General features: G+C 40.1%; 1 protein-coding gene across 2 annotated transcripts; it reads left to right on the top strand.

Moving 5' to 3' along the window:
- RIOK1 (RIO kinase 1) lies at positions 1–14996 on the top strand. Of its 2 annotated transcripts, none has more exons than XM_083880606.1 (17): positions 1–132; positions 997–1184; positions 2301–2391; positions 3310–3379; positions 4068–4110; positions 4794–4886; positions 5598–5710; positions 5836–5916; positions 6450–6536; positions 7106–7243; positions 7866–7969; positions 9610–9716; positions 10341–10406; positions 11539–11658; positions 11943–11996; positions 13067–13213; positions 14724–14996. In XM_083880606.1, the coding sequence occupies exons 1-17, from the start codon at positions 114–116 to the stop codon at positions 14832–14834; spliced, it is 1632 nt and encodes a 543-aa protein (XP_083736732.1). In that variant the 5' UTR covers positions 1–113; the 3' UTR covers positions 14835–14996. The 2 variants fall into 2 exon arrangements, with proteins under 2 accessions (XP_083736732.1, XP_083736731.1); XM_083880605.1 differs by having other exon boundaries at positions 997–1201; positions 14724–14995.
- Positions 14997–15257: the final 261 nt, after the last annotated feature.

The raw sequence follows: 15257 nt of genomic DNA, 5'->3' as shown, positions 1-15257 counted from the left end.
CGTCCCGCGGGCATCCCGGCTCATCCCCGCTCCCGGTTCCTGCCTCCTGCCCGCCGCCGCCATGGATTACCGAGCGCTGGTGATGAGCCAGGTCGTGCCCGGGCAGTTCGACGATGCGGACTGCTCGGACAGGTGAGGGCACAGCGCGGGGTGGGGGCGCTGGGGGCCGGGCCGCGGGCGCCGCCGGGGGAACACGCGGAGGGGACGGGGAGCGCCCCTGGGACTCGCCTGGCAGCGGGAAAGGGAGAAGAGCGGGTGGTGCTGCCCCGTTACTGGAGGAGGTGAGAGGAAAGGCTGCGTGTGTCTCTCGGCTTCCCTCTTTCAGTGTGTGTGCTGCTTTGGAGCATACTTGTCCTGGCAGAAAACCGTGACTCGTTACTGATATCACGGAATCGTAGCATCAGTAAGGTTGGAAAAGACCTTTGAGATCATCGAGTCCGAGCTGTGACCCAACACCACCGTGCCAACTATACCATGGAACTGAGTAACAAGTCCAGCCCTTCCTTAAACACCTGCAGGAACGGGGACTCCACCACGTCCCTGGGCAATCCATTCCAATGTCTAACTACCCTTTCCGTGAAGAAATTCTTCCAAATTCTCCTGGTGCGACTTTGCAACTCAAGGCCATGTCTTGTTTTTCTGTCACTTGTTGCCTGGGAGAAGAGACCGACTCCACGTGGCTACAACCTCTTTTCGGGGAGCTGTAGAGAGTGATAAGGTCCCCCCTGAGCCTTATTTCCTCCAGGCTAAACAACCCCAGTTCTCTCAGTTGCTCCTCATTGGACTTGTGCTCCAGACCCTTCACCAGCTTCATTTCCCTTTCCTAGACCTGATCCAGCACCTCAGTATCCTTCCTGAATAGAAGGTCTCAGAACTGGACTCAGAGAACTAAAACACAAGGGAAAATGCAAAATCCTATATGGAGATAAGTGCATTGAATTTTTGGTGACTGTAACAATAATTTTTGGTTATAGAGACATCTGTGTTTCTTTTAAGTGAGTCTGCAGAGGACACAGAAACATGTAAAGAGGGTGAAGTCCCTGAGAACTGCCAGTTGTGTAAGTGTGAAGAAGTTAACGCTGAGGAAGGAGAGGGTGCTGATGACAACGATGAGGAAGAGGAAGATGAAGACTGGGACTGGGATGATGAGGTGGGAAGACTCACGAAGCGCCACAATGCTGCTGGTGGGTGCAATCCACAGGTATGTTGAGGGCTATTCTGTGAGCCTTGAGGGTGCCCAAGAGTTAATGGGGACAACCTGGAGGCTTTGTTTGTTGTTAGTATTATGTTGAGGACAAATGCAAGCAGAAATTTTTCCTTGAGGAAATCCCCTTCCTTTGCATCTGTTGCTCTGACATGCTGTATATGTATGTGCATTGTAGCCAGAGCTCCATTTGATTTTCTTGTCTCAAACCTTGCTGCTGGATTCTCTTTGTCACTGCAGTTTCCTTCTCTTCCTTACCTTTCTCAGCTTTTCTTTCTTTGCTCACCCTGATCTCTACAGATGTTCCTTACTTTTTGGTATTTGTCCTCTGTGTTTCTGAGCATCTTCCCCAGTCTTTCTATTTACTTTTGGACTGTCTGCTAGTCATATCCAGGGTGAAACCAGTTCTATTTTTGACATAATAGTGAAGAAGGCAAAGAAAAATACAAGCACAGGAAATGGAAGGGAGGGCTTGAAGAGGATTAATTTAGTGTGTATGGTGTTGGCATAGAAACCCTGGCATTGTGCAGAATGAAAAGCACTCATGAAGGTAAGAAGGGTTCTCCCATCAGCTTGGACACTGGAGGCTCAAAACCTTATTGGTACCAACCTAACAGAACAGTTGAGATAAGTCAGTGGTGCTGATTACAGCATAGCACGTCTGGCAGGGATTGTCCTGGGTGGTGTATTCTTGCCTTTGTTTAGAGGTTTATGCTGTTCAGTGATGGTGAAATCATGTTCAGGTGTTAGTTGTGTTCGGGGAGGACTGCACGTAAGACAGAATCTTGGGAAGTTTTCTCAGTTCATTACCTGTGCATTTTCCCCCTATTATTTTATTCTTTGTTTCTGTCTTCCATTCTCTTTATTTTACAGCCAGGAGCACTTTTAGAATTTTAACTGATGTGTTACCTGTATTTTCTTTTCTTGATTTAAGTAAAATCTGGTATTAATCCATATCTGTTCCCTTGTATCACATGTAGTTTTCATCTTACAGCTTTAGGCATAGGCATTTGAGATCACTTCTCCAATGATATGGTTTGAATTTCAAAGGGCTGTGTACAGAATGAGACTTATGTTAACAAATCCTTTATTTCAGGCAAATAGACAGACCCCTAATTGCTCTTCAGCAAAACTGTCGACGCCTGCAGGCAAGGTTTTAAGAAAATTTGAACACAAAATCAATTTAGGTGAGTATAATTGCACTGTTGTCTGTTATTTAAACAGTTACCACTCTGTGGCATTCTCAGACTAATTCTGCTTATGTTAAGCCAGAATTCACTGGAATGGGTGAGTTAGCCATTGCCAGAGAGATTAAAAATGGCTTTTGAGTACTTGAAGTTGTCTTTAGTCTCCATGAACTGGCTGTCATACCCCTCTCTTTCCACCTTCAGAACCACATGGCTGTTTTGTTGGGGTTTTTTCTTTCCCCTTGACTTCTCCAGACAACATGAAGTCTTTCTTAACCAGATTCTCTGTAGGCACAAGCTGTTTGGGTGGAGGGAGGGTATCAACTCTCTGTTGTGGTGTTGGTCATTCCCACAGCTGCATTTTCTAGATCAATACAGTCCCCTGTAGCATTAGGGGGGTACATTATGCAGCAGTTCTCTCCCAGGAGCAGAGTTCCTGTGCTGAGTGGAGAGGCTGCCATCCCAGCTGGTGTGGTTTGATTTTTACCCTGGGATGGAGTTGGCTGCTCAGCACAGCCTGTCAGGACTAGGGGTAGCTGTGATTGGCACCTTTTGACAGGGTAGAGATCAGAGGTTGGGTTTTCCTTTATTACAGAGTGATGCTGGGATGAAAGCTGCTGGTATTTGTAGCTTTTATACATTTAGCATTTAATCAAACACCATGTAATGCATTGTTGAAGAGAATCTGGGAGGCTTTTACTTATTGTGTTAAGAAAAATGGTATTTCATTGTTATAAGAGAAGAACAGATAAATTCAATGGTGAGATGTTATGCAAAAGGTATTACTGGCATCACATTTCCGAGTCTGTGGAATTGTCTCACTCATCTATTTTTTTTTTGTTTGTTTGTTTGTTTGTTTGGGTTTTTTGGTTTGTTTTTTTTTGTTTTTTTTTTCATTTCTTCTTATGTGTTTTTCAGATAAGCTAAATTTTGATGACTCTGTTATAAACAGAGTCACAGAAAAGTCTAGACAGAAGGAAGCAGACATGTGAGTATTATTTATGCTTCTATTTTCACTTAAATACCTTGAACCCAGAAGCGTAGTGCTTATTTCGTTGTTTGAGTAAGCTTGTTAAGAAAAATGAAATTTAGAAGCAGTCTGTGTGCAGTTTGCCCTTTGGTCTTCAACTCTTTGGTTTCCAAATCATTTGTCTGATTCATCTCAAAGATTTGATTCTTTTGTCACTGGTAGCACATCTGATTGTGTTGGTGTAGTATAATAAGACAGAAGTGATGAGTGATATTCCCCTAGAAAAAAAGACCCTTTAATATTCTTTTTTTCTAAACAGAAATCCTTAAGCCTCTGAGCTAAAAAGGTATTGGAGGCCTTTTGAAAGTTCCTGCTGATGATTTGGTGAGGGAAAAATATTTAAGATTTTTTTTTGGCCTGCAGCTTATCACTCTAAGTTATAAAGATAGATAGGGTCTTCTCCTGCATGAGCATAATTCAGAAAAAGCATAAAAGTGAAGGGCTCCGATGTTAATGGTGGTGATTTGTTGATTTTTTTTTCCTTTCCATCCCTCTGTCTGCAGGAGAAACCTTTGGTTTTGTATGAACTGAAAGCCTTACTTCTTAAGGCTGTCATCTTATCTTTGATACAGAATGTCACAGTTTGCTCTGTCAAAGTACTGAGCCCATATGTCAGATTGTAACATTTTGTTTTCACTTCTCCTAGGTACCGAGTCAAAGACAAATCAGACAGAGCAACAGTAGAGCAGGTGGGTCCTTTGTTCATCAAATTTCCCTTTTGACCAGAGCAAATAGTGTAGAATTTTGGAATCAGTGAAAAAGCAGTTAGAGCAGGAACAGAGTTTTGGAATTCTCTTTCCCTTGTTATGCTGGAGACCTGTTGTTTCTTTCTTTCTTTCACATATGAAGGTTAAGTTTGGTTCCATAAACATTTTAGAGCTCATTTTTCTGTTAAACATTGTGATTTGTTTATATACGTAATGCAGAATTCCATCTTAAGCTTTTATTGAATTCCAGAGAAAAGGAAAAAAGCTGAGTTTGCCTTTTTTCTTTTTTTCTTCTAAAGCAAGACTAAATTATTATTGGCCTGAGCCCCACATGGCTGTTTTATTTCAGTTATGGTATCTGTATCCCAAGAAAAATCTTACTTTAAAACATTTAATGCAGCTATGGGTGGGACATTTTTTCTTTGTCTCTTCTAGAGTTAGCTGAAAGACATATGTTTAAAAAAAGAAAAAGATTTTGAAGAAAAACTGAAATATCATCCTAGATTTGTGGCAAAATTCTGAGTGGTTGCTGTTCAGATTATTATTTGATCCTTGAGAAGAATCTGATGCCAAGTGTCCTTTAATATGATAGTAAGACTGGACACTATTATTTGGTTGTTTTTTTTTTTTTTTTCCTCTGCTGACTTTTCTGTTTTATATTTGAGGTGTTGGACCCCAGGACCCGAATCATTCTGTTCAAGATGCTCTCTAGGGGTATCATATCAGAAATCAATGGCTGCATCAGCACAGGGAAAGAAGTAAGTTTTGTTGCAAATAATATAGTAGGCTTTTTCTTTTCAGCAAGCCGTGTGGAAGTTTATGCTCAGAAAATGTAGTGAAATACTTGGCCTTAGTTCTACGTTTTTTATGTTGCTTGATTGGTAAGAAGTTATCTTAAGAAAAAAAATATTTATGTTAAAGGAAACCAATTTTCCCAAGTATGAAAGATTTCTAAGAATGCTTTAATGTTATTTTAAATTTGTGAATATTGTTAATTGCATCTTTCAACAAAAAGTTTTGGCAAAGTTATGTATACCCACAGTATTAAATAGTGCCTAAAAAACCATACACACCCAGATAATTCTGATTAAAGACATACTTCTGGCCTGTGTAGAGGTGGAAACATTTGGGCCATGCTTCAGGGCCTAAACAGTGCACAGGCTCAAGTTAACCCTTCACACAAGGGCTTGTTTCAGTCCCCCAAGTGTGCATGAGGCAGAGTTTTCTTGTGCAATGTTGATTTTATTCTGAGGGCATTGTTGCACCCCTGTCCATCTTACGTACTTCTATAAGCTGCCTTCTGTGAAAAAAGGATTGCCCATGTGTGCAGTGTCCTTCAGCTGGGTGCCACACAGGGGCTGGGGTGAGATCACCTCTTTTCCAGGTGTCAGAATGAGAAGAACAGAGAAGATTATGTTGCTGTAAAGAGCTTTTCTTTAATGTTATTTCTTCCCTTTTTAATCTGGTAGGCTAATGTATATCATGCCAGTACTGCAAATGGAGAGAACAGAGCAATAAAGATTTACAAAACTTCTATTCTGATGTTTAAAGATCGGGATAAATATGTGAGTGGTGAATTCAGGTGAGTTTGACTTCTGCCTGGTTTTACTTGGGAAGAGGGATTGTTTTGAAAGGTGTTAAAATCAGTGGTGCTCATGCTGTGTTGACAGACTAAGTCCCTGTTGTCTTTTATTTTTTTATTTAAAGATTTCGTCATGGATACTGCAAAGGCAACCCAAGAAAAATGGTGAAGACATGGGCCGAAAAAGAAATGAGGAATTTAATAAGGTGATTTTTCCAGTTTTTATTTTATCATGCAGAGATTACTGAAATTTTTAAGTCTATAGGAGGTGCTCTCTTTTTGCTAGACTGTGGCTATCACTACCCTTTAGGGTCTCTGGAGTGTTCAGGAAAGTGTCTTAAGCTTCATTATGGGAGAGAAACAAAAGGGGAGGGAAGAATAAAGATCCTCATTTGTTTTCCTGCTAATGCTCTAAGCTCTTCAGTGTCTGAACTCCGTCTGACATGACTGAACAGCAAGGAAAAACTAGAAATAGCTGCTGCTGAGCAGCAGCATGCTGTGTGATATAGGTTAATCTAGGATTAACCTGAACTGTCTAAAGATTCTTTGACACAGGAATGCTTAGAAAAGGGTCAAAATGGTTGTGGCTTTTTGTGTGCATTTCCTAGTTCTTCACAAGACAGAGTTTCCTCAGCTCTTACTGTGTTATGTTCAAAGTTGCAGAGCTCCTTTATGCACTAGTGCAAAGCAAATAGAGTTTGGTTTTATTATTTTTGTGGCTTTGTTTCCTGTGTTTCAGGTTGAATACAGCCCAGATACCTTGCCCAGAGCCAATTATGCTAAGGAGTCATGTGCTTGTCATGGGCTTTATTGGTAAAGGTGATAGGTAAGTATCCTTAGAAAATATTTTTTTTGTTTGTTTGGGTTTTTTTAATTTAGTAATAGCTTTTCCCAAAGGTTTGTTAAAACCAAACAAACCAATCCTCTGAACTTACCTACAGTTACTCTAGGCCTGTAAAGTTAACATGTGCATGTGAGCTGTGGAATGGTCCCAGACATTTGTCAGCTACTACTGCAAGAAATCTGTGTGATTCCGAAGCCTCAGTTGTGTGCAAAATTAACTCATAAAGTGGTTTAACCAGAGATTAATACTGGAAAGGCTTGCTAATCATATATGAAGATAGTTTATTGTTTTGTAGTTACTGACATAAATGTAACATAGTCCAAATTAGGTCCTGTTGGAAATAAATCTCCAGAATCTTCAGCACACATGTAGCAAAGTTTTGCTGCTCTTCCTGCTGGCTCCTTGCACTTGGTCGCTCATCCTGAGTTGCTTGACACACTCAAGGAGTGAAAGGATTAGGCACAACAATTAAAGCATTTGCAGCTGGCATGAAGAATGCAAAAATATTTAGTTTCTTTTTTTTTTTTTTTTTTTTTTTTTGTAATTTCAAGGCCTGCTCCTCTGCTGAAGAATGCTCAGTTGTCTGACTCCAAGGTCCGGGAGCTATACCTACAGATCATCCAGTACATGAGAAGAATGTACCAAGATGCCAGACTTGTTCATGCAGATCTCAGTGAATTTAATATGCTGTATGTTTTTAATCCTTGCTCTGAATTGTGACATCTAAAATGTATGCATTGGCAACCTCTGTGTGAGAATACTGATGTACCTTTCAGCAAGGGCGGGGTCCTTGTCGTTACTGGGTTTTGTAACTTAGCTAATTAATTATGTAGCTTTTAACCCAGATCTGAGCTTTCTCTGTTAAAAAAGCCAACAGGCAAACATACAAAAAAACCCATAAAAAAGATAGAAAAGAAAATTAAAAACCACAACAAAATCACCTCACAAAACCTCCTCACAACCAGAAAAAAAAACCAAAACGTAAACTCAGGCAAAAATTGATAAGGTATCATTTTTATATGAGATATTTTATATTAGTAAGGTGTCATTTGACTGCTGTATTTTTATAACTTTTTTGGGGTTTTATTTGTTCATGAGCAGACTATTTTTAAAAAAAGTTTAATTATACAGCTTGTGTAGAGGAGGGAAAGAATTGCCTGAAAAAAGTCACACTGGCCATAATGTGTGAGGCGTATGCTGGAGAAAGAAGTTAAATTTTTTTTTTTTTTTTTGCTGGTTCTTAAGTTTGAAGCCTGCTCTGTTGCCTGCCCCTGGTGGAGTTGGTGCAGCTGAGTGTGGGTTTCCTTGCAGGTACCACGGAGGGGATGTGTACATCATCGATGTGTCTCAGTCTGTGGAGCACGACCACCCGCACGCGCTTGAGTTCCTGCGCAAGGACTGTGCCAACGTCAATGGTGAGGGGGCTGCTCTTCAACCCTCATTCTGGCAGCTGGTTTGTTTAGCAGGGTGGACTCAGTTCACCTTATGTTCTTTCAGGTGTAACTGACTGTAGAAGCTGTCAAAATTCCATTAAAATACTTCCTCTCCTCTGTTCTCGTGACTTTCTCAGGGAGCTGAGTTCAGACTAGTGCAGCCTATTTTGCTAGAAATCATCTGTCTGAAATGAGTCATGTGGCTGAATCTGAGTTAGGATAGACCTAAAATCACTCCCAATCACAGCAGTGCTCAACCCCATCTTAGCTTCTCTTACTTAAAAAACTGTGCAGACATACTGATGTATTGCCTTCTGTGAGCTGAATCCATGTCTGTAAATCCTCAGCTGGCAAGATGTTTCTGTGCTATAAAGTTATAAAGTTCCCTGCACTTGACACAGCTGAGAGGAGGCACAGAGTAATTAATTAGAGATGTTATCACTTGTCATAGTATTTTGATAAGTTTGATGGTGTTTTTCTCTTGAGAATTTGGTCTTCATATGTGAAAATACATGTTGTGTAACAGATACACACCTCCTGATAGGGTGTGTCCCTGAGGACAAAAAAACCTTCTCATTATGGCTGCTTTTGTCCCCCCTTTCTTTTTTTTCCTTATTTTACAGAGACTCTTGAAAGTCCGATGCATAATTAGGAAAAAAACTGTGTGCATGCTGTATGTCTGTTGATACCCAGTATGCTACTTTTTCCTTTTATTCCTTTTCAGTTCATGCATTTCTAGTAATTCCCTTCGGGCTCAGCTAGTTGCACCCTTGCTCTTTATTAATGTTTCTTGATTTACTCTCCCTAGATATTCTAGTGTCTCGGTGGTTTTGGTGTTGTTTTGCTTGTTTTCTGTCACTGCAACTTTCTCTGTCTAAATTTTCTACAGGGACTCTAAGAGACACTTGGTTCTGCCCTAAGTCTGATCTTTGCAGGGATTTGTGGTTCCATGGGCACAGAGAGCTGCCTCCAAACAAAATCATTTTTACTCTTTCTATGATTAATTTATCACAGTGAGAGATCCTCTGGGAATTTTAGTAGGAAATATTTGTTAAACAGTCCTCAGTGTCACTCGCTGTTGTTTTTCAGAACAGAAATGCAGCCTATGAATTTGGTCGTAATTGATTTAAGAAACCAGTTTTGAGTGTAGTAGGGAAGAAGATTCTAGGACATCCATATGTCTTCCCCTTTTGGGTGGATCATAATAAGTCTGTACTGTATTTCAGTGGCCACTTGTTTATCTCTGGCAAAAGTTTGAGGTCTCCATTCCTTATTTGAAATAGGTTTGGTTTTTTTTAATCTTAGTCCTTGCAAATACTACACCTGTCTTGAGTTCTTTACTTCTTAGCCCGTAGTCGAGATCCTGCTGAAATTGATTTGGCTTTTATATTTATACAGTTTTTCTCCTCTTAGTATTTGTTGCTTCTGGGAGATGAAATAGGTATATTTCAGATAGCCAAGAATCATGTGGTAACTAAATTCCGTATGATGTAGAATGTGCTGCTGAGACTTTTCCAAGTCATCAGAGTTCTTGGCTTGCTGGAATTGTCACTTTAACATCCAAGCTGTGTATGTTAGATGGAATTGCTTATGGGTTTTGTCTTTCCCTTGTTTCCTGGCAGACTTTTTCCAGAAGCACAACGTTGCAGTGATGACAGTGAGGGAGCTATTTGAATTTATTACTGATCCTTCTATCACAAGTGAAAATATTGATGACTACTTGTCTAAGGTAAGACTTCATGACCTTGTTACTGAGTAAGAGGAGAATAAAATCAGATCTAGTTCAAGCTCCATCATCTCATTTATTCTACATCCTACTATAAAGGAAGCCAGCACATGACATTGTTGTGCTAGTGCCTCAAAAATGCATATAGGTCTTTTCCATCTATACCCTTGTAGGGTGACACTGCTTTCATTGCATGTTTTTCAGAAAGTCTGTCTAATCATTAAGACTTCAATGTCTGTTTGAGGTGCTGTAAGAACCAGGATGCTTTAAGTTAGCTCTTCCTTTCTGGCAGGGAGGAGCTCTGCAGAAATATAATCGTGCTTTTATGGAGAGTGGTGTTGTATGTCCTGTAGCCATGCTGGGCCTGCCACAGTTTGGTCTGGGGAGAGCAGCAAGTGTGTTTTTCCCTGTGTTACAGCCCTGATCTGTATGTATCAGAATGCTTTGCGGCAGTGTGGTCACCATTAGGTGTCGCTGAAGGCACTCCCGTAGGGAAAGCTGGATTGCATGGGTGACGGTGGAGCACAGGGAGAAACGCAGATGGGAATGGTTGGATGTAATTCTAAAGGCTTAGTGGTGTGATTCTAAAGAAGGATAACTTTTTTGTAATGTTTTGTATTTCTTTAGGCAATGGAAATAGCATCGAAAAGAACAGAGGAGGAAAGATCCAGTCAAGATAAAGTGGATGAGGAGGTGAGGATTTCTGTTCCTGCTATGAAATTAATGTTAACCTTACCTCTTCTAAACACTGAAACATGTTCTGTTTTCTTTGGAAAAATGTACGGTTGATGATAAACAAAACATTGTTTGTGATACTGGGATGTCTTAACCTAGTTGAGATGTGTAGTATTAAGGGATGCCATGTGTAAAAGCTGGCAGCAATAAGCTGTTAGAAGGCAAATATTCCATTTCCTCTACCAGTTTGTTTGCTCACATCTAGGTCCCTTGATGTATCCTCCAGTTCAGGTTTAGTTAACAAAAAACCTGAGTAGAGAGATCTGATTACGCCAGTGGTTTTGGACCAGTGATACAGAAGCAGGCTATTTGAATATATGCATTGGCCAAATTGCCTATCCTAGCTCCACTCCCAGTCTAAATCAGTTCTTCCACTGCTTTTACATGAAGTGAAGCCATCTCAAATCTATTGCAGAAAGCTGTTAATGTTCTGGAAATGCTTGATGTAAAGATAGGATCATTTTTATCTTAATCTTAACTGTTCCAGAAGAGTTTTAAAAAAACCAAAACCAACAGCCAACGAACACATCTCTCTGATCTGCTAGGGTTGTAATCTTGCTGAAAGACTGTTTCAAATGTGACAAATTTTCAGTATGTTGTTGTTCCTGCAGTTTTTATTGTGCTGTACTGCTGCAAGAACATTTTTTTAGTTGGACTGTAGGTTGAAGTGGATATTGTTACATAAAGAGATTAAGTTCTGGCAGTACATTTCAATGGAGTTGTCTCCTGAAAGCATTGTAAACATTATAATAAAAATATTAGAAAAATTCTTAGGATACAAAACCTTAGCACTCCAATAGGCTAAGAGATGGCTGGAGAATTTTGTAAGTGGGCTGGTGTGAGTCACACTAAGGAAGGAGCCTATTAGTTGTGATCTATCAGTAATGTCTATGTTGCACATTAAGTCTGCTCCTGCAAAAAATAACCAAACAAAAAACAACTCTGTAGTTCAAATGGTAGTGGATGACTGCTATGTTCCTTTGTTGTTTCTCTGATTGTAATTCTTCTCCTAAGGTTGCATAATTAGAAGAGAAAAGATCATGACACTATACGTAAATTAGTAAGTCTGTGCTTTATTTCACTGTGTTAGGTATTTAAGAAGGCGTACATACCTCGAACTCTGACTGAAGTTAAAAACTATGAGAGGGATGTGGACATAATGATGAAGTTGAAAGAAGAGGATATGGCATTGAATGTTCAGCAAGACAATGTGAGTAGACATGCTGAGGCCTTGCAAAAAAGAGAGAGGAATATGAATTCTTCTTACTGGAAACTGTTAGCAACAAACAAAACCAGAAGCTTTGCTACCAAGGTGTGGAGTACTAAATCTATATCATACTTTAAAATTGTCCAGTTAGTGCTTAATGCTAACTTTCTGGATTTTATCCTGGTCTTTATTTTTTAAAATTTATTTTTAGATAGAAATTTTCTCTGGGCACAGAGAATTAAGAAATAATTTGATAATGTAGTTTCTTCTTCTCTCTCTTGGAGCAGATTCTCTACCAGACTGTGACAGGACTGAAGAAGGATTTGTCCGGTGTTCAGAAGGTGAGAAGGTCTTTTTGAAATCCTTCATTTGAGCAATTTTCAGAAACGTGCTTATAGGAAGTTCAGAGAATGCCTGATCCTGCAGCTGGGACCATGAAAGAAGCCTCTTGTGTGCAGAGGGATCATTTGTGTCCAAGATGGGTCTGACATGGCAGTGTGTCTGCACAACACAGAATTTGCTTCCCTGCAAATTCCCTGTGGCTGATGCTGGGTTGCTTGAGAATGAAATTATAATCCTTGCTGTGGCCACGATCTCTTGATCTCTGAAGTTTAGGTGAGGATGAGGGACAGTCTTTCCTGATTATGGAAAATGTAATTGATTTAAGCTGTTGCATGACTGCAAGTTTTGATATGTTCAGGGTATCTTCATTGTAGTGTTGCATAAAGAAGTCCTCCAGTATAAGGCATAAAATGTTATGTCTTACTGTATTTGAAGTACTTGACAGTGACGCTTCTGTAAAGTACATTGGATGAGAAGTTGGAAAGATCACTTGGAGCCATGTTATTCAAGGCAGAAGCCCTCTGTGGATTCCCCCTCCTTACTTTGCTCTCTAGCAGTGGTGTAGACTCTTGATTTAAAATGGAAATATAAATATGGATGGGATCAGGCTGTAGCACAGTCTCCAGGCTTGTTTAAGAATAAGTGAGTGTTCCAGTGCAGATATTTGTGTTTGCAATATGGAATACATACAGTGCCCCCAAGGTAGATTTGGGCATAATCCAAGGATAATTAAAAATAGGCTTCCACATATGTTAGCAAATTGCTGTTTAACTTAGGGAAATTAGTTTGGGAGTGCAAATAACAGCTGTGCTTTGAGCCCTGACCTAAAAGAATCTGTTGTACATTCTAGGTTCCTTGTTCTTAGTTTGGCTTAACCTACTTTTCTTCCTTTATCTTGAGACTCAGTGAGGGCGGTGGTAAGGGAGATAGCATCAGATTGCTCAAGGGTTTCTTTGCAGCAGATTCTGTTTTCCTTTTCATCAATATATATACATTGTGCATATATGTTTGTGTGCTGTCATTAGGTTTGTTGGTTTTCATTTGACATAATCCTCGATACATCTTACAGATTCCTGCACTTCTTGAAGAGGCAGACAATTCAGAAACAGACTCTGATGATGATGATGATGGTGGCAGCTCAGAGGACTCTGATTCAGGCTGTAAAGAATCTGTACATCCCAAAGATAAACCTGCTGAAGTTATCATGGACAAAAAGGTCAGCTGGCTGGGAATTGTTTGGGTTTTTTTTCCCATCTTGGCTTATATGACACAAAAAAATTCAAACTCAGTGGCTCTTGCTTCTTCTTGTCTGAAACAAGCTGTGAACCTTTCCTGTTGTGGAGAACAAGGGCAGAGGCTGTGAATTTCATTGGGGATGCTTTATTAAAGGTGGTTTTATGTAGAGCAGTGTGAACACAGCTCTCCTGTAGGCAAAACTAGAGGAGAGATCTGTACAGGGAATTACAGGGCTACACAAAGTAGAATTCAGTGAAGCCTGGGCAGTTTTTCAGTCCCTCTGGCTACACTTCCAGGCTTTGGTGTTCAGGCTTGTGGCTGTGGTCCCTGATCAACTTCCTTATTCCCAGACAGCTGAGACCACTTGATCTGTAGAACTGGAGATTTGGTGACAGTGTTTGTACCACAGTGGCTTTTGCAGTACCATTAGTAGAGGCTGGCTAGCTTTGCTGTGGGCAAGAGATGTAATGCAGTCCAGCAAAGGGATTATGGTTAGGGTCTGGGGTTTGGGGTTTTTTGAGGTTTCATTTTCTAAACTGAGGAACAGTATGCCCAGTTTTGGTGAGGCTTTCCTGCAGAGTATCACTCGTGAGTGAGAGCCTTTTGGCAGGCTTTGTTGTGTAAAAAAAGACAAACAAAAAACGAGGGTGAAATTTGCAGGCTTAAAGGGGTTCAAGATTTGGGACACTGCATTTTAGGTTTTTCTTCCTAGAAAAGGTAAGATAATATATTTCAAATCTGTTAAATGTAAGTGCAGCACTCTACTACACACTCACTGTCAGTCTAGAGCGGCTGCCATCCAGATGTGAAGCAGGGAAGTGTTGGCCATTTGTCATCCTAATTGATAGGTTTTCATTTGGACTTCTTTTCGTGTGAGATGAGGGGGTTTTTTTTGTAACCTGTGTGTCTAGCTGTAGTTGAACAACTGATTAGCAGCAATTACTTCTACCTGCCCCTTCTACTTCGCTGACTTCTTGTTTTCTAGTTGAGTCTCGTCCCTTCTGTGTCTGGCACAGATTTACAGTGTGTTGCAGTAGCATGGCATTCTTTCCTACCAGTCTTGCTGATGATCAGCTTACTCTGAGTTATCAACACTTACTGGATCAATATTTTTGCATGACACATAGAAATACATACTGTAAGCCCTGTGGGTAGCAGAAAATGTAGACTAGACAACCTGTTGTAATCTTAGGTGTAAATAGCAAGAGTTAAGAGTGCCTCTAGTTCACTTTCTTCAAAGGTTGCATGAAACTCAGGTTTTAACTAGAATTTTGTCTTGTCATTATCAGTGTGCAGGTTTGGGCTCCACCCTCAACCCGTATTTCTTTTTTCCTTTCCCCTCACCATTCCTATTGATTTTTTAAGTTTCTCGATCTCGATAACCTTATTTTTATGTCGTGTGTTAATTAACTTGTTAATGTAATGATTGGCTTGCTTAAAATTCTTCATTCCCTTCTGTCTTTAAATGCATGGTGTTTGATTCCTTATAGGAAAGGAAAAAGATGGTTAAAGAAGCCCAAAGAGAAAAGAGAAAAACCAAAATCCCAAAGCACGTGAAGAAGAGGAAAGAAAAGACTGCAAAAATGAAGAAAGGCAAATAAAACCAGCTTTGGCTCAGAGAAAGGGATGATGTGTTGTGGATTTGTCAGTCACCATCTTTTTTTCTTTATTAAAAAATTAAAAATGCTTTATTTATATACATACAGTATAAACTGTAAGGGTGTTTTTGTTAATAACATGGTATAATTGTTTGAACAGAGTGTATGACAGTCTGGTGTCATCAAGGTTTCTCGATGGGAAAGAATGAGTCTAACATTTGTGCCTGCTAAAATTCTTTACCTGTGCAGGTTTGACTTTTTGCTAAACTCACATTGATTTATTCCTGTGTTCTTACTTCCCATGCCTTCTTCACAGTATGGAAGCAAATTGAGATCTGTAGGCTCCACAGTCCCTCTGGATTACCCTACAGGCATTGTGGCTTTGCTGCCTCTTTGTGCTTGCATCACCAGTGCACACGTGGCTGC

The sequence above is a fragment of the Zosterops lateralis genome, assembly GCF_965231275.1.
Source record: "Zosterops lateralis genome assembly, chromosome: 1".
NCBI classification, from domain to species: domain Eukaryota; kingdom Metazoa; phylum Chordata; class Aves; order Passeriformes; family Zosteropidae; genus Zosterops; species Zosterops lateralis.
This window is presented reverse-complemented; position numbering and strand designations above follow the sequence as displayed.

Bases quoted from the DNA above. Each gene is read 5' to 3' on its own strand.
- RIOK1 (XM_083880605.1), top strand. From the start codon at position 62: ATGGATTACCGAGCGCTGGTGATGAGCCAGGTCGTGCCCGGGCAGTTC. The intron at 1,202-2,300 runs GTATGTTGAGGG...CCTTTATTTCAG, and splicing joins CTGGTGGGTGCAATCCACAG to GCAAATAGACAGACCCCTAA. The intron at 3,380-4,067 runs GTGAGTATTATT...CACTTCTCCTAG, and splicing joins AGACAGAAGGAAGCAGACAT to GTACCGAGTCAAAGACAAAT.